At 35.5% G+C, this 19,416-nt stretch overlaps 1 protein-coding gene and 2 long non-coding RNA genes across 12 annotated transcripts; 2 read left to right on the top strand and 1 right to left on the bottom strand.

The window, feature by feature from the left end:
- Positions 1–6,010: 6,010 nt before the first annotated feature.
- Positions 6,011–12,775, bottom strand: LOC113665671 (uncharacterized). Of its 9 annotated transcripts, none has more exons than XR_016179719.1 (9): positions 12,363–12,765; positions 11,353–11,404; positions 11,034–11,089; positions 9,787–9,829; positions 9,244–9,379; positions 8,421–8,614; positions 8,282–8,333; positions 8,057–8,127; positions 6,011–7,428 (listed from the first exon to the last, which is right to left on the bottom strand). It is a non-coding gene; the product is annotated as an uncharacterized LOC113665671 (long non-coding RNA). The 9 variants fall into 9 exon arrangements; XR_016179715.1 differs by having other exon boundaries at positions 8,421–8,617; XR_016179714.1 differs by lacking the exon at positions 11,034–11,089 and having other exon boundaries at positions 8,421–8,617; positions 12,363–12,775.
- Positions 12,369–14,604, top strand: LOC149040030 (uncharacterized). The gene is made up of 2 exons (XR_016179710.1): positions 12,369–12,905; positions 14,439–14,604. It is a non-coding gene; the product is annotated as an uncharacterized LOC149040030 (long non-coding RNA).
- A 1,091-nt stretch (positions 14,605–15,695) lies between these two features.
- Positions 15,696–18,889, top strand: LOC113675943 (pyruvate dehydrogenase [acetyl-transferring]-phosphatase 2, mitochondrial). 2 transcript variants are annotated; one of them, XM_089182256.1, is made up of 3 exons: positions 15,696–16,681; positions 17,247–17,270; positions 17,431–18,889. In XM_089182256.1, the coding sequence occupies exons 1-3, from the start codon at positions 15,817–15,819 to the stop codon at positions 18,087–18,089; spliced, it is 1,548 nt and encodes a 515-aa protein (XP_089038382.1). In that variant the 5' UTR covers positions 15,696–15,816; the 3' UTR covers positions 18,090–18,889. The 2 variants fall into 2 exon arrangements, with proteins under 2 accessions (XP_089038382.1, XP_027048345.2); XM_027192544.2 differs by lacking the exon at positions 17,247–17,270.
- The last annotated feature ends 527 nt before the right edge of the window (positions 18,890–19,416 follow it).

The following is a 19,416-nucleotide window of genomic DNA, read 5'->3' on the forward strand; positions in this document are numbered from 1 at the left end:
AGCGACTTTCGACCAAAGGATGCGTTATTGTTCACGTTTTATTTGCAGCCTTGCTTTATTTACAGTCTTCATTGCTCGACTTGCGACTTCAATGACAACATTTTAGCCACAAGCTAAGACAAAAGCACAATGTGGCGTCATATCACAATTGCTTTATTTTCTTTAATAGTTGAAGATCATAGATTATGGTTCGTCGACATAAATATATGTTATTTGCCGGCTGGGAGGTCCGTATGGTGAAAAACTGTGACCGAGGTCTTAAAAATAATTGCAGACGGTTACTAGGCCGCTTGTCAACCAACGTAATGACAATATTGTTTATACAAATTCATTCTGAAACCAATATTTTTCTGTCAACCAAAGTGATTTGATAGAGATAAAAAAGAGGATTCATAAGTTATTTATCGGCAATAAAAAAAACAATAAAATTATTTATTGTTTTTTTAGAGGGCACGGTAACGAATCTTGCAATCTGGTTGGTTCTTTACCCGGTCAGTATTTTCCTATCTCTGCCCACGGGCCACGGTAACGCTTTGGTGAGTCGCCGAGTACATCCCAACTTTCGTTGTCATTTTTCATAAATATACCTCGTTTTCCGGCTGGGCAGTATTTTTAAGCAAACACGTCGGTCACTACCTCAAGCCGATAAATAACTTATAAATCCTCCCTTTTCTCTCTATCAAATCACTTTGGTTGACAGAAAAATATTGGTTTCAGAATGAATTTGTATAAACAATAGTGTCATACGTTGGTTGACAAGCGGCCTAAAAACCGTCTGCAATTAATTTTCATCGTTCACAAAAAGTACCCAGAAAGTTGAAACGTGAGGTATTTGGTTACAGTTAAACTGAAAAATGGAACTTTCATTCATTTAGTATCTGAATTTTCTAGAGCAATTTGTTCATAGTAAAAAAAAAAGCGAGCGAAGTTTTAATTTAAGTTCTACAACAAATATACGCTCCTGGTGAGTCTTTCCAATTCCGTTCAATTTGGACATTTGTACCTTAAATTGCACAACAGAAATTGAAGGAATTGAGAAAAGGCTGCATCAAATTCCCTTGTGTCTCGTTGGAGTGTGCCGTTCGAATTTAGTTTTTGTGAAGGAAAGATCAGAGTTAAACACGCCATTACAGCAAACAAACGAGCAAACTCTCACAACTTCAAAATAAAAAATTGAATTTACTCACAATTACTTTCCTCGCCGTTTACTTAATGAACTGAGGTAAATATAAATCTTCGTACATGAATGTATGGTCGATGAGAGTAAATAATACTTTCCGTTAGATCATTAACTGATTTTTAAGAAAACATTGTCGTGACAGTCCTTGCCAAACTAGTTCTGTTGGTTTTCAAATGTTCCTACGATTTTTTTTTTCTTGTGCGCTCTCTAATTGACAGGTGTCAGATTGTGACAGATACTTGTAAAAATAATGTTTCAAAGTTTGTTTGGAAGCCTTTTAAATCACCTTTATCGTTACGGAAATGAAAATGTTTCGCTGAGGTATCTCTCTTAAATTTGCATCACCTCTATTTCAACTACCATTTACTCACTCAAAAATTGTTCAGTTTATGGAAGATCTTGCCGTATTTACGGCCATAAATCATTCGGGTTCTTTCGGAAAGAATTTCGTCAAGTTTAAAAACAATAAATATGTTATTTACCGGCTAGGGGTCGGTCCGTATGGTGAAAAACTGTGACCTCGGTCTTGAAAATGCTGCCCTCGGCCTACGGCCTCGGGCAGTATTTTCAAGACCTCGGTCACAGTTTTTCACCATACGGACCTCCCAGCCGGCAAATAACATATATATATTTTTGACACTTCACCTGATCTGCCGGAGGTGAGATCGACTGAGAAGTCTAAGTTGTGATTATTTGTCTGCGTCACGAAGTCTTCCTTCAATCACAGAAGTTTGGCCTTCAGTTGCTTATTTTGAGTACTGTTGGTTTTTGCCGTATCGCACTAAGCCCTCCGTTAAAAAAATTGAAGTAGTAGATTGTGATTTTATTGCGGTTCCGCTGATTTTAGCTGTTTTTTTTTTTAGTACTGTTTCTAAATTATTGTAGGATTTATGGCACTTTTGGGTGGATTTGTCCTATTTTACCCTGTTTATGACAAATTCACACAATGATTAAATCGAAAATGGGGCTAAAGGTGGCTATGGCAAGTCAATAGGATAGAATCCACCTAAAGGATGAATTTTACAGAATTTATCCCGTTTTTCTAGAATTCATTGGAAAAAAAATGGAAAATCGGGTTGAAGATTGGATATGGCAACTTGAGATCTATTCCATTTGGAGAATAACTTTTCAGATTTTACCCTGTTTTTTGTCATATTCACTGAAAAAAATAGAAAATCGGAGTAAAAAAAGCATATGGGAACTTCGGGTATTATTCACTTGTAGCATGAATGCTCAGAATTTACCCCGTTTTTCTCGAATTCACTTATCAAATGGAAAATCGGGGTAAAGATGGCATATGGGAACTTAGTGTATTGCTATCACTTGCGGGATGAGTTCGCAGAATTTGCCTCGTTTTTCTACAATTCATTGAAAAAAAAAATGGAAAATCGGGTGGAAGATAGCATGTGGGAACTTAGGGTACTATTCACTTGTAGTATGAATGCTTAGAATTTACCCCGTTTTTCTCGAATTCACTGATCAAATGGAAAATCGGGGTAAAGATGGCATATGGGAACTTAGCATATTGCTATCACTTGCGGGATGAACTCGCAGAATTTATCCCGTTTATCTAGAATTCGATGAGAAAAAAGCATTGAAAATCAGGTTGAAGATTGGATATGACAATCTAGGATCTATCCCATTTGAAGGATGAATTCTCAGATTTTACCCCGTTATTCTATAGAATTTTCAGAAAAAAAAATGGGAAATCGGGGTAAAGATAGCATATGGGAACTTCGGGTATTATCCACAATTTACCTCTTTTTTTTCTAAAATTCACTGATCAAATGGAAAATTGGGGTGAAGATGGCATATGGGAACTTACGGTATTAGCTGCTTGCGGGCCAAATTCTCAAAATTTACCCCGTAATTCTAGAATTCATTGAAAAAAAAGGAAAAAAATGCAAAATCGGATTAAAGATTGGATTTGGCAACCTAGGATTTATTCCACTTGAAGGACGAATTCTCAGAATTCATCCCGCTTTTCTAGAATTCATTGAGAAAAGAAACTTTTTTATAAAATTTGTAATTTTTCCTCTTTTTTTCATTTTTAAGTAAGACTAGCGAGCCACACAAAGAAACTCTTCTTGTAATTGTAAGCTCCTCGTTTATTTCCGACGCGTTTCGTCTCTAATTGAGACTTCTTTAGAGAATGACTACAATTAACGGGGAACAGTATATTACACAGCACGTTGGTGTGCCTAAGTTTTTAATTTCCATGGAAGTTAATAATAACTGAAAGCGGGCGTTATAGAAAACGTCTAAATACATATTAAGTTATTGTGCGTTGCTTTATTTTGGGGGCTAACGATTAGTGCTAATCGTAGAATTTATCGCTGAAAAAAGAAATGGAAAATTGGGGTAAAGATGGCATATGGGAACTAAAGGTGTTATCTACTTGTAGCATGTTCTCTCAGAATTTACCCCGTTTTGCTAGAATTTATTGAAAAAAAATGGAAGGCAAGTCAGTAGGATAAATTCCACTTGGAGGATGACTTTTCAGAATGAATCCCGTTTTTCTATAATCATTGAAAAAAATGGAAAATCGGGTAAACTAGATTAGATGTGGCAGGTCAATAGGACATGTTCCAGTTGGAGGATAATTTACTAAAATATGCCCCGTTTTTCCATAATTCCTTGAAAAAAATTGAAAAATCAGAGTAAAGATGGCATATGGGAACTACAGGTTCTATCCACTTGTAGCATGAATTCTCAGAGTTTACCCTGTTTTTCTGGAATTAATTCACTAAAAAATGGAAAATCAGGTTAAAGGTTTGACATGACAAAGTAGCTTATATTCCACTTGCGGGATGAATTCTAAGAAATTGTCCCGCTTCTCTGGAATTCACGAAAAAAAATGGAAAATCTGAGCAAAGATGGCATTCGGGAACTTCGGGTAATATCCACTTGTATCATGAATTCTCAGAGTTTACCCTGTTTTTTTGGAATTAATTCGTCAAAAAATGGAAAATCGGCGCAAAGATTGAATATGACAACTTAGGATATATTCCACTTACGGTATGAATTCTCATAACTTACCCCGTTTTTCTGGAACTCATTGAAATAAAAATGGAAGATCGGGTTGAAGACTGGATATGGAAACTTAGAATGCATTCCACATACGGGATGAATTCTCAGAATTTACACCGATTTTCTGGAATTAATTAGAAAAAAAACCGAAAATGAGGGATGTTCCGAGTTATAATTTATTCCAATTTTAAGATAAATGGACACAATTTAGCCCGTTTTCAGAATTCATTGAAAAATTCATTTGGCATGTTGGGATATATTCTTTTTATGACTGATGAATTTTTTTCTAGAATTCTCTGAAAATAATGGAAAATCGGGTAAAGATTACAAACCACAAGTTGGGATATGTTTCACTTGTAGGATGAATTGTCTGATTTTACCCCATTTTTACAGAATTCTTGGAAAAATGCAAAAAACCGGGACAACGATTGAATATGACAAGTTAGGATGTATTCCATTGACGGGATGAGTACTCAGATTTTACCCCGTTTTTCCAGAATTGACTCAACAAACGGAAAATCGGGGTGAAGATTGATTATGAAAAGCTAGGATGTATCCCACATGTGGGATTAATTGTCAGATTTTACCTTACTTGTCTCTAATAAACGAAAAAAATGAAAAAATTAGGGCTAAAGATTTGATTTGGCAAAATTGGAAACTCGGAGTAAAGATAGCATATGTGAGCTAAGGGTATTATGAATTCTCAGAGTTTACCCCCTTTTTCTAGAACTAATCTATTAAAACAAAGGAAAATCTGGGTAAAGAGTTGACATCACAACTTAGGTTATATTCCACTTGCATGATGAATTGTCAAAACTTATCCCGTTTTCTAGAATTCGTTGAACAAATGGAAAATCAGGGACAGATTGGACATTGCAAGTTATGATATCAACCACTCGTGGAAAGAATTGTCACGGTTTACCCCGTTTTTCTAGAGTTATTTGAACAAATCAGAATAAAGATTGGATATGGAAAAGTTATGATATTATCCACTCGTAGGTTGGTTCAGAAAATGGAAAATTAGGGTGAACATTGGATTTGGCATGTTGGGATATATTCTACTTGCTGGATAAATTGTAACAATTCAATGAAAAATGGAAAAAAGCGGTTAATATTGGATATGTCAAGTTGGAATACATTACATATGCAGGGTACGAGCTATTTGATTGTTTTGATTTTCGAATGCGCTTAAAACATGGTTTGTAAGTTGGATCGCCGGAATTGCACCCTTTATTCGCGTAAAAGAATGTTGGGATGGGGGTAGGTGTCGGAAGGTTATCCTCGGGTGAAGTCAATAATTTTACCGGTACATTGTAGAATCCCAGCACAAAGCCTAGAGATTATTGGACAAATATCACCGAGCCTGAGGAGATTTTTATCGCTGGAAAAGAGAATGTAGCCTTCCCTATGAAATATTTATCAGTCTGCAAGTTTTGATGCTATGTTTCACCACTGTGATGTTCTTATTGTTGAGACCGGTCTGTATATTACTCACACCCTTGGAATTTAAGTCAATTTAGCGTTAAAAAAAAGTTTTCAGACAAATGGAAATTTTCCCAGAAGTCGCTGTATACATAGATGCATGTGCATATATTGACGGCAAACTATTGATTTATCTTTGCTTGACAAGCAAAGTGTACATATACATAGAGGACTACGGGTTCTATGCACTGTCAGATAAAACATTGTAACAGAATATTTAAAGAGTCGAGTGCAAAGGAAGCCATTCCAAAAGGATCTCATTCCAGAGAGACATCTGCCCAAAAAGCAGTATGCTTATATGAGAAAAGAAAAGAAAACTTAAAGTAATTCAGATTTAATCAAATTTTTAACAGATGACAATATTAACAAGCATTACTTTCTTGTCACTATTAATATGCATCACGAAAGAAGACAATTGAGCAATAACTATTATTCATGCTAATACTAAGTCAAGGCTTTGTCACAGTTTCTTTCTCAAAAAGATATTGTAGATGAATATGAAGAGTGATTTTATCCAACCGGTGAAATTGGTCATAAACTACTGTGCATTACAAAATTTTTGGTTTATGTTATGTTTTCCACACACAACATGGGGAGAACCAACAATCAAACATGCATGCTGGTGTCATACAGGTTTGTTTACATACTGTTTCATGGGTTGAGTAAAATCACTCTAGTTGTTCCTTTTTTAATGTTTCATATAAATTTTGGTTACCTTTTTCCTGCTATGATATCTTTTGTTGATAAAATCATCTTGATAAATAGGATACACTGTAAGTGTTTGGAACAAATAAACACTTTTTTTGTGTCATTTAAGCAGGAGTGATTGGTGCTAAATATTTTTTCTAGCCACATGTGCAAACCGTAATTAATCTAACTCAAAATTCAGGCTTAAATTGCTCATCTAACAAACAATTCACCCATTCACTCATAATGGTTGGTAAGATTTCTTTTTTATATGAGTTGCTGGAAACATAAAGATTTAAAATAAATTCTTTGCAATTTAAATGTTTGTGTCATTTTTTAAAATTTTACTGCTCTGGAAATGCACCGGATATGAAACTCTGGAACTAAACAACTCCAAAGGAGGTTTTGTGGACAAATTCATGGGTCTGATGTGAACATGCTTAAGAGGTCACATTCTCTATTGATGTTCTCTGGCCATGTCTAGGTACTATTCACAATTTGAAGCTGTGGAATTTTGGATATAACTTGAATTAGGCATGCTTCAAAACCCAATTGAAACTGTTAGAGTGAACACATGACCTGTTAGGTATTTAATTATTAGTATTACACTGTGCCAAATAGCTTTCCTTTATTGATTTTCTTTAAAATTACAAAAAGTCTTTCTCCTCAAGTTGCCTCCATTTCCAGTCTCTCCACATTCCATAATGATGCTGTTTTGTAATGCTCAATAAGACCCATCCATCACTATCAACTTGCTTTAGGATACTTGCCACATCAGTTCTGTGGTCTCCTTGGTCCAAAATTCCAAGGCTCTATCCCACTTGTAATGAAAAATCTTTGTCTCAACCTACCCATCCTTACCTGCCTCCATTAATCAAAATTAACCTTTTTTTCTGTTGTCATCACTGCATGGTAACACCCTCTTGGAACATTTATCCCTTTCTCCTTCCTTAGTTTGAAAAGATATTGCTCAGTGATGGCATTAAGGCCTTGGAATACCTTCCTTCCTTCCTTCCTTCTTTCAAATAGAGAATCTGTAGGGTTGGAATCTGTGAAGAAAATCAGTCTCCATTAGAAAAGAAACTTTAATGACACTCACCTAATGAAAGACTGTCAAAAAAATACCAAATTGGTATTAAAATGCACATTTGGCCTACTTTCATTGGGTTGGTTAGACTTCTTTGCTAATGAAGTACCACTAACCTTGAGTATCAGTATGTTAATGATAATATGCTATGAATTAACTCAAAGGACAATAAAAACAACCTCATCCTTCTGTTAACCCAACAAACAAATTTAGCAATCAAAGAAGGAACATCAATCATTAGATGTATTTATAATAATTTCCCTTAAAATTTATTGCAGACATAAGGCACTAAAAAACATCCAAAACTGGTCATCGAAGGACACATAAAACAAAAGCAACAGTAATTATAATTGTAATAATAGTAATAATAATAATATTCCCCTAAACTACTTGGCATGTTACAAGAACATCTCTGCATAGTATAAAATAATAACAACAATGATATTCCCCTAAACTACTTAGCATGTTACAAGAACATCTATGCATAGTTTTAATTAATCATAATTATAATAATAATAATAATAATAATAATAAAGTAAGAGAAAACCTAAACAGAAGAAATCTATAAATCACTCACAAATTCTGCATACCTCATAAGAAGCATCTTTGGGAGGCTTGAGGAGCTCAAAGAGGACAAAATCTTCATCATCTGGTTCACTGGCTATAAAAAAAAGCACACAATGCTTTCATTAGCAAATAACAAAAAACAAACAAGGTTTATAGAGATCAATAATTATGGAACAATGTAGCAAAAAACTCATCTTACAAAAACCAAGAGACAAAGAGTGAAAATGGTCAACATAATTATTAACTACCTTGAATATTGTTTTCATTTGACAGCTGTGTCTTTGTCCAGTAGTTGAATGTCTAATGGTGAAAGAGGAGGGGGGAGAACAAATAAATCATCATTAATATCGTCATAATCCTCCTCAAAATCTCCTGATTCATACTCACCAGGAAAAGCAACACCAAAACTAGCAGAAACCTCTTCCATGGTTTTTCCAGTACTAAATGGACTCACTCCTGTTTTGCATTTCTTGATTCCATCTTCACCTATTCTTGCACTGCTGTCTTCACCAGCATAATGCACAAAACAGTATCTGCCAGTTTTTCATCAACATATTTCTGGCATCCATTGAAGCTACAATCTGCTAAACAAAATATAGTATTTGTAAATAAGTACTAGCTATCTATGATTGCTACCTTTAACATACACTCATTGATTAACCCTTTATACCCTAACATCAGTAGGCATATTCTCAGTACCGTTCTCTATACATTTCCTGAACTGTTGACAAGGAGAATTTGTTTAAAAATCAAGAGCTTTATAAGTTGTTGGTCATTTCCTTGATTCATGTGGGATGTGGGGTGATATCAGGGGTGATTTTGTAATGAGAAATTAGAGGCTGGCCACTCTTAGGGTTAAAGGGTTAAGATTTTTTCTTTCATTAATGTATTGCAAACTGTACATAACTAGTAAAGCAGATCCTATTTAATGGTTCAGAGATGACCTTTCTACAAGTAACTGGAGTTGAGGCAATGGAAGACATTATTGCATGCTCAGTGTATTGTAGCATAGTATTTAAAAGTTTCCTGTTTCTGAATTCCAGCAGTGGATAACTCTTGTATTCCAGCACTGTTATTTTCCAGCCCCTCTCAGCTGTTCTCAGTTTCTCAGCAGGAGTTAACTGTTGTATTCCAGTACTGTTAATTTCCAGCCCTACACAGCTGTTCTGAGATTACCAGCAAGGAATAAATATTCTTTTACAGTACTTACTTGTATTTTCCAGCCCCTGCAAGCTGTTCTGTCATTTTTGTTTTCCAGCTGGAGGTAACTGTTATTTCTAAGCACAATTATTTTCTGGCCTCTCTAGGCTGATTGGAGTTTTCCTGCTCAAGTTGACTGTTATTTTCTAACTTAAATAAGTAACTTAAGTACTTAAATACTAAGTTAGCAATTGACTGAGACACCATTAGCACCACAATAAAAAATGCAAGAATCCTCAACTGGCTGAAACTTGCATCATTCAGTTGCATACTATTCTTCCCACATTTCCTAATAAATTAACCTATATTTAGTGGATACCTCTATAACACAGACACTAGGGAAGGTTCTTAGAGAGGTTACCTTTAATACTTTTATAACTATAAAAGTAATAGCTTTCACTGCAGTTTAAATTGGTTTAATTTTTGAGATACAGTTAACTAATTCTTCACTTATCACACAACAGCTGTGCAAAGCATATCAATTGTAAATAACAAATGTGGAGAGTTACAAATTACTTTCAGTACTTTATAGAGCAAGCAATGTGTTCCTTACCACCATTTTTCAGTGTTTTCTTTCCATTTACAGACTGAAGTGGCTGTAATGAAAAAACAAATTCAAACAATTCTACCTCACTTCCTAAAGCAAGAAATCACAAGAATAAACAAGTGTAGAAACTTAGACATACTTAGGCTAGAACCCTAATTCAAAAATAAAAAAACTACCCCCTGCAAAAAAAAATGTACCACTGTCTTTGGTACCATCCTGTTCCTCCCCTATTTCCGTTTTTTTTTTTTTTTTTTTTTTTTTTTTAACTTTTCTTTTCTATCAACTTTCAAACACATACCATGCTTCTTCTTGATGGGAAGAGGTTCCATAAAAAACCCAAATAACCAGAAAGATTACCAGCAAGATAGATAACCAAATGGATAACAAAATGAGTAGTGGTACCAAACTAAAGCTTGTAGCAATTCACTGACCTGACTATTACACCCTATTCTTTTTCCCCAGGTCTATGTGAACTAGATTTTGAGCACAGAATGTAATACCTCACCAAACATCTGCTAGGATGACTCACTTAAAAGTGTGCATGATTATCATCTCTTGCTGAGATAGCACACTGCACTTCAATGTTTTTATTACTACACATATAGGGGCTTTGGTAAGATTGTGGAAAGGAGGGAAAACATTTGAGCAGCTGGGAGGGACAAAAATGACAGTGTGGCAGCCATTTATTCCCACTTGGATAGCAAAGTCTGAGGAACCTTTCCCTGGAAATTTAAAAGTTTGGATGTCCATTTTAGGCCACTATTTCTCAAGTTGGCTAAAAATTATATCTGCTACAAGAGAGAGTGAGGGAGAGTGTTGACACTGATTTAATGAATAGAGTAGCTTTTACATAACGAACTATATAAACATTATATACATAGTAATGTTGTCTCATAGATGTTGTCTGTGTGGTCTTGTTTGATTTTTACCTTTGCCTTGCTCAAAAATATGAAATTGTGCCCTGGACAACATTAAATTTGGGGAACAGTGCTGTGATTTCTGACACAGTATATTGAAAGTAATTACTGATGGCAAAGGAATTAATTGGTACTTCAATGATAAATGTAGAGCACAGCAATCAATGTAAACCATCATAGCAAAAAACATGGTGACTGGTACATTCACCTAGAACTCTTTGCACAAGAAAATCCTGGAACCACTCAAAAAGTCAAGCAGAAAAAATTGGAAAAATTTAAAATTTGCATACATAATGTTGTTGTTTTGTGAAATATTGCTTTCTATATGTGTCTTACCCTAAGAATAAAGGTAAAATTTACAGGCACCATCTATGTCTGTAAGTGGATTGAATCTATTGGGTAAACACCAGAAAAAATAACAATATTGATACAAATAGGCTGAGGGTTTAGTATAGGTATGCTGTGCTTTAGTTTTATCCTAAGTTTATTCTTTTACTTTTAAAAGAGGCCAAATTGATAGTGACATATCATCTCACCATAACTTAGGCTAGGATCTAAATTTTATCCTTCTCTACACAAAATGCATTTTTCATTCATATCATTAACAAAACCAAAGGAAACTGATTTTTACACCAAGGACAAGCACAACAGATACCTTTCATCTGCACTTTTGTTTACTTTGCTTTGCTGCTGGTTCTCATCCATGCCTGTATGAATGATATTGAGTAAGGGTGAAAGGATTGGTATTTTCTTCACAAAGATAGTTGCAGAGAGTGTCTCCATTGATATATGGATTACCAGACACTCACAATGAACTCCAACAAGACCAAGTTCTTGCTAACAAGTGTAGCAATGGGCAATAGTCTGTATTGAATTAAGTATTCATTTGTGCATGAATTAGTATTTATTTCATTTTAATGTTTGTAACACACAATTGAAAAAGTATGTAAAATGTGGTAACAAAATACATATCATTGTGGTATTCCTCATAATTTAGTTCAAGGGGCTTTATTCTAAATAGATCAAAAGAAAGAAAGTGGCATATATCAGCCACTGATTTAAATAGAAAAGCACAAATTATTAGGTGATGAGTAATATTGCTGCAAATTTGTGCCCCTCTGGGTGAGCAAAGAGAATGATGACCCAACTGCTACTTGCCGCAGAGCGTTAGGAGCCAGCACCCTATCCTTTATAAGAGACCAGATCTTCATCATATGTGTAAGCAGATTGTAAGTTAACTTTCCAGGATATGTGAAGTTTAACATCGACCATACATCCTAGCTGAATTTTTGCGTAGCCCCATACATTTACAATGAATACATGTCTTCCACTGTAACCATAATAGCCACCAGTGAACACACTATGAGACTGCTACATGCAACATAATACAAATTATTGAGGCTGGAAGAAAATCACAAGTTTTTGATCATTGAAACAGCGATAGCTGTCCTAGTTTTTAATCGACGTGTAATATCTGGTGTTGCATGTCCCAAACAAAATAAAAAAGTCAGTCCTCGACACAGAAGGATTCGATGAATCCAGGTATCATGCAGCTACATGAAATCTACTGGAATTTAGCACAAAACTTGAACGCGATCTTTGAAGAATGGTTGTAATATTTAAAATTTAAAAAAATACTAGCATGAAGTGCAACGAAAACCTTACCTTATTGTACTAGCTCCAACAGAAAAGTAAGGAAAGCCATGAGGCAATGTCAAATTCTCGTCTTCCTAGGCTTTCCAACGTATGGAAGGAAATTTCCCAAATACCTCGCACTTAAAAACGCAACCAGAATCTTACTCTTTCACCAATCCGAAGCGTCCCAAAAGGTGTCAAGGATAGCCCATGAAATTCTCAAACTTCGAGCGCGGAAATCTTAACGATCTTTTTACACTTTTGCTTTGCATCCCTCCCCTAGTTGGGAAGTGACACGCAGAAGACACGATCACAACGCACTTTGATTGGAAGAAGTAAAACTGCATTCTATTGGTTATAATGTGTGAGGACATAACCACAACGGAAGACACGACTGCAACGCTACATCGGTCAGCATTAGATTCCATCCACCAAAACCACCTTGGTCGAGAGGGACTGAGATGGAATGATGGAAAAAAATTACGAAGCTACGACAACATGCCGACTTATCCCGATGACCCAAGTGTATTATTTGTTTGGGAAATTGCGTCAAAACTTTTTACTAAAGAAATGGTAAGTATTAATTTATTGTTCGATTGTAGTATTATAAAACATTTTACGCAATTTTATGCAGATATTTCACGTATTTAAAAGGTGCTCAGATGTTACGTAGTTTTGGTGGATGTCATTAGGGAACATCCACCAAAACTTTGACCAAAACCATCAACAATATATTTTTTAAATTTTATCTATAGCCATTGTTAGATGTTCAGGGAGACAAAAGATTTATACCACTAATTAGCAGTTAGTGCTCTGGCTAATTATTTTTTATGGTGCACAATTGCTGACCGACCAAACGTTCATAATGATTATCATAACTCTTAACACATAGAATAAAGTGGTTTTGGTGGATGTTTCTCTCCATCCACCAAAACCACCACAGAAATTTCTGCTACTTCCTTACAGAAGACTGATGTGACCTGCTATTTGGAGTACATAACCACAATCTATTTCTTTGTATGTAGAGATATTTTGGAAAGTTCTTGAGTCAGCACCTTTTATTATTGAAACCATAATCATAACATGGTGCATAATATAGAATACAAAAGGTTCTGGTGTGGTAATCATGTAATCTTGAAACAGGAGAGTTTTTAACTGACTTAAACTGATTTAAACAAACATTTGCAACAAAATTCCAGGTCCAGAAATTTCTTCCACTATTTCCGCCAAAATCATAACCTTTAAGTACAACAAATCAGCACATTAGTAATTGTTATCAGGGGTCTGAAAATCCCATAAATCTTTCACATTTATTTCAAGTAACCTTTAATTTCACATGGATGAATAAGTATACACTCAACATGCAGAATGTCTTACAGTTTACAAACTATTTCCCTTTTTATGGATAGACAGTGAAAGGCCTTTGCCACATTGGTGAATCAAACCATTGTATGCCATGCATTTTGTGATAATTGTTTGTTTTTGCTCACAATACCCAGAAAAATGGAGGGGATAAATTAAAATAGCAAATTCTATGGTTAAAATTAAATAACATTGGAAGATCAAATTAACTTTGTACTGTTTAAAATTCAGTTTTGGTTTCTTGCTTATTCCAGCCTCTTGATATTCAAAAGCATTCCTTGTCATTTTTGTGTTCTTCTGTGTACATAACTTGAAAAATAAACACAGAGAAAGGAAACCACAAAGGATTAAACTTGAAGCTAAAGCAAAGTTTAAGTTGAGCCATAGCTGATCCAAATACTGAGCACTTTGTATTGTAACCCATTTAGCAGTAAAGTTTATCTATATGTCTGCCAGCTTGTCACAAGTCTTACCCCTCTCCTTCAAAAGTCTCTATAAATAAATTTTTCTTTGTGGTCCCTAATTGATGATTAGTATATTACAGCTCCTCAATTTTCCTCTCTCAAGTCAAGGTTACTCTAAATTTAACAAAGTAATGGACTTGATAAAACTCAAACTATAACTCAGCTGGCTGCTACTTGCAACCTTAATTTCTAGATATCAGTATACAATAATCAATATGTTATAAATAAGAACCCTAATGCTTAATTTTGCAGTGATCACCTTCCTCCTTTTCATTTGCAGACCAGACTGGAACCTCTATAGGTGTGTTTGCTTGTTTTGAGTGGGGATGGAAGAAAAGGAGTCATGCCGCATATCTGAGTTATTAAATCGCATTTGTTCTGTTTATACATGAGTAGAACTACCTTGTTCTCTGAAAAAAATAAAATTTCTCGCATTTTTATCTGTGCTTCACAGTCAAACTTCCTTGTGTCTTGGACAAGAAATCTTATTTTCTTGAAAACAAAATCTTTGTTTCCAGCCTTCTGTAATAGGTAAATATAACAGTGTAAGATGAGTGACAGTGTATTTCTCAAGTTATTTTTTGGAATGTGACAAAACGGAAGTGTCATAGTGTGATAAGGAGCAAACATATGATTGCTTGATAGAATGCAAAAAATGCAGAATTGCATATATTTTCTCCTTTGTCAGCAGCATATGTTAGTGAAAAGTTCTTACAATTGTTAACTTCTAAACCATCTTCAATTTAGCCAAGATTGAACTGTTATCACGTTTGACATAAAAGTATTCTGAGATCAATGTCATATGACCCATTCATGTATTTGACCTTTCAAATTAGCAAGCCATAGTTGACAGAAACACAAAGGTTGAGGATAAAAAGAAATTAATATATACAGTACTTCTTCTGTATCTTTTCGTTTCCTTTTCTCTCCAGCTGTTCATTCTATGCCGTGCTGGCAATTGAACACTTTCCTTCCCAAAATTGGGAAAGGCACACCAGTAAAAAACGAATTTTTGCTCCTTAAATATCTCATGCATCTTCCCCCAGTATTTTGTGACTTCTGTCCGAGGAAGGAGGTGTAAGCATTAAATTAACCCGAATGATTCCACGATTGTGGTATCATCCAAGCCATGCTAGAGGACTTGAACTAGACAAACTAGTGAGAATGCACAATAACGATAGCAAAGCTTTGTAATGCTAAAGAGCTATATCAAATATATATAAATATATGTTCCCGAAACTTTTGACAGCTTTAAAGAAAGAAAACTTCGTCGTCAATCCTGTTTCAAATTCCGCAATAAGTTTAAGCGCCTCATCAACAGAATTTACGTATCCTAAATTATCTGCATGTCTACCATCAATGGTTCGCGACTTAAAATTCTCGCTATGCTGTTTCTGTTTGTTCCTCAAGAATCATGGGATTTACAGCTTCGGATGTTCGGCTACATCACTTGCGGATTTCCGAGAATCTTCGGTTATGTTTTGCAAGTCATTAAATATTCCATCTCAGTCCCTCTCGACCGAGGTGGTTTTGGTGGATGGAATCTAATGCTGACCCATGACATACTACTATGGCGGTCAGACGGGACGACCACTAACACGTGATGGTGTGGTTGATTTTCTCGTTTAGTTTGTTCTAAGAATCTTAAATATCGTCCCATGACCCTAATGAACAGAGCAGAATTTTTTGGAACCTTGAGTAAATGGAAATGGCCAGTATTCGGCGCAACAGCCGCTTTCTTTGGCTCCATGTACACGTTTGGTTTCAACAGTTCCCTAACGGTTCGTGCTGGCAGCGGAGAAGAAGATGCGTCAAGCTCCGTTGGATTACGAGACCTTTTGCAGAAATGGATCCATAATTTTGTACAGGGCCCTAAAGGTTCAGAGAAACCTCCAATAAGTCCTAAAGAGGCCAGTGAAATTTTGCGAAAGAATGAAAAAAGCGTGAATGTGAATATTGGAGTAGTATCTCACTTTGAAACAAACAGTTTCGCTTCCAATTCTCCGTGTGAAGATCGAGCCAACGAATGGCTGTTATTGAAAACAAACGGTACAACCTTTGGTGTATTCGATGGGCACGGTGGCTGGCAGTGTGCAGAAATGGTTAAAAATCGTTTACCTCTCTATCTTGCTGTATCTTTCCTTGCAAAATCTGATTTGACCATCTTGGAGAGAAATCTCTCGAAAGGTTTCTCAGGGGATGATTTTGTTAAAATTTTACAGGACAGGTTACCAGCAATGGAAAGCACATCTCAGAGCAATTTTGGTTATACTTTAAGTCAAAAACAAGAAGTTTTTCAAACAGGACCAAAGTACTTTATCAAAAGCTTGATAGGGAAGCCTTTTGAAGGTCGAATGCCTACTCAGGAATCCCTTAGTTTGGCTTTTACACAATTAGATGACGATATTTCTACTGAAGCCATACCAGTAAAAGTTCTTGACGACTCCTTTGTTGCTGGAGCTTCAGGGGCTTGTGCGTTAGTATCTTATATTGAGGGACAAAACATCTATGTGGCAAACACAGGTATGTGTGTAGACAGTAACACATGATCAGCTATGTAGAGTAAAGCAGTCTTTTCATTGCATTTTACTGATATTTATGTAATGCTGGGAGGATTACAGCAGTAACATGGTAATGGGGATATCTGTTGTAAGGTCATTTTACTAAATAAAGGGACTGGCCATTGTTTATGTGAAGTGGGGGAAGGGAAGAAAGAAAAGGAAGGGTGGTCAAGGCTATTTCAGATTGGCAAGAGGGGGACAAAACTCTTAATAAAGAAGTTTAGGGAGGATCAGCAGTTTAAGGTACACTTTAAGAGTGATCCATTGCCCAAGGTGGGTGTTATGCAAAGTAATCATCTTATGATTGTTTGTGACATGAATTTTGATAATTACTAGGTATATAAGAAGAGATATGAGGTGACAAGGGATCATCAATTAAATATTGAATAAAGAAGGGGGTCATTTGCTATTTTCATTGCCTGGAGGGGGGAGAGCTCATAGAAATTTTTATATTTCTAATATACTTTTCCCTCCCCCACTCTATGTAAATAATGACTGCTCCCTGGCTACATATCCTCTTTGAAAAGTCAACGCCATGGGACACTCTGAAGGTAGTCTATCAAAATTCCTAGAGATTATTTGTTGGTCTAAAAAACAATTATATGTGTTGATTGTTTATATATACTATGCAATTTTATCTTGTTGGGATGAGAAACTGTCACTGTATTTTAAAATAACTGATTGATTCATTTTTTAAAATTTGTATTCCAGGTGATTGTAGAGCTGTTCTTGGAAGTACAAAAGGGGATGGCTCTTGGCTGGCTACTCCACTCTCTGTTGATCAAACAGCTGAGAATGATGATGAAGTAGAGAGACTTAGGTTAGAGCACCCTGGTGAAGCCTTTGTCATAAAGAACAAGCGTCTCCTTGGACAACTACAGCCACTAAGATCATTTGGTGACATTCAATACAAGTGGGATAAAGTAACCCATTCCCATGTTCTCACACAGGTGTATGGGGGTCCTATTGTTCCACCAAATATGTACATAACTCCACCTTACCTCACAGCAAGACCTGTTGTAACACATCACCGTTTACAACCCCATGATAAATTCCTTATCCTTGCCACAGATGGCTTGTGGGATGTCCTTAGCGATGAGCAAGCTGTTGGCTTGGTTGCCAGTTTTCTTCAGCAGGATAGGAAAGATAAAGAGATTGCTGTAGCTCCCACTGACATCAAAGATGCAGGGGATGAAGTTCTGGAACAAAATGCAGCTACTCATCTCATTCGTCATGCCTTGGGTGGTAATGACCATGGCTATGTAGCTCAGATGTTATTGGTTCCAGAGCAATATAGACGTATGTGGAGAGATGATATTACTGTTACTGTAGTGTTTTTTGATTCAGATGTCCTCCTATCTAAGCTGTAGGAGACATGGTCAGTGGTTTATTTTTTAACAGTTCAAAGACAAGTTTACATCTATATTGTTTACAATAAGAGATTTAAGCAACAAAAGTGGGAACTACAGTTACTTATTAGTTGGAACTATACTTTTAGTTCTATGATAAACAATTGCAGTGCACCTAATTCTTGATTTTATTACCCAAAATGTTCAACCTGATGAAAAAAAAAACATTGACTAGGAACATTACAGTTACTGACATAAGCTCATGGGGAAAATTTGTCATTTCCCTTTTTACCAGAGTGATGGAGCTTCTAATGTGAACATGATGGCAGGGCAGATAGTTAGCATACTTGCATATTTTTGACGGCCAGTGCTACTTCCTTAATTTTTTATTTTACATTGTAGTATTTTAATTTTATCACCAAATTCCAGCTTTACCACTTACTAGGAACTTGATTACCCAACACAATTATGAGAAGGGGTTAAAATATTCAACTAATAAATCAGTTTCACTGAAATTGAATGTTGCACTATTTTCAGTTGTTACAAAGCTAAGTTTGATTCATTTGCAATTCTATGTAACTTTTAATGCAAGGTAAATAAAATGATGGTAAATGGACAGACCATGTGTAATAGAAATAAGTGAAGTACATTTTAACTACCAGGTTTAGTGTTTGAATTTTGAAACCTACAATTCAGAAGTTCTGGGTGTCTTAAAAATTTATCCTTGAACTATGCAGTTAAGAAACCGTATGAATTAAGGTAGTACTAGAGGCTAATTTGGTGAATTTTTGCAAATTTTGGGAATAAAATATCTTATGACAGATTTATGGCAATGACTTGAAATTTTCACGTGCTCTATGATTCTACTAATAATGTGGGAAAAACAAAATATTTCACTTGGTGTAATGGAATTTGTGGAATTTCATGGAATCATGGGGTGTGTTCAAAAGGGCATTTTGGAGAAAAACTTCTCTAATCTAAGTTGATTTAACACCACACAAAATGGTTTGGCACATGTACAAAAAAGTCATAAGTCCAATTTATCCTTGATGTACCCAGACCAAGAGCATGTTTTAGGTTCTCAACTCTGATTTAGTGAAATTACTTTTAATGTAGAATGAGAATATTACTTCAATTGCTTTCGCATACCACTGCATATGACAAGTAATGACCTACTTTTCATGGTGGATTACCCAATACAGCCAAGTGAACATGTGGAGAACTTAAAAAATCAAAGAAAATATTGCCACACACAAGAGGTTTAAGCAGAAGGTAAATGTGACAAACCAAGTTTTTTTAACCTTAGTGAGCAACTGCACAGCAAATTAAACTATATCCTGTATGTGAT

Source organism: Pocillopora damicornis, chromosome 9, assembly GCF_964200805.1.
Source record: "Pocillopora damicornis chromosome 9, jaPocDami1.2, whole genome shotgun sequence".
In the NCBI taxonomy this organism is placed as follows: Eukaryota; Metazoa; Cnidaria; class Anthozoa; order Scleractinia; family Pocilloporidae; genus Pocillopora; species Pocillopora damicornis.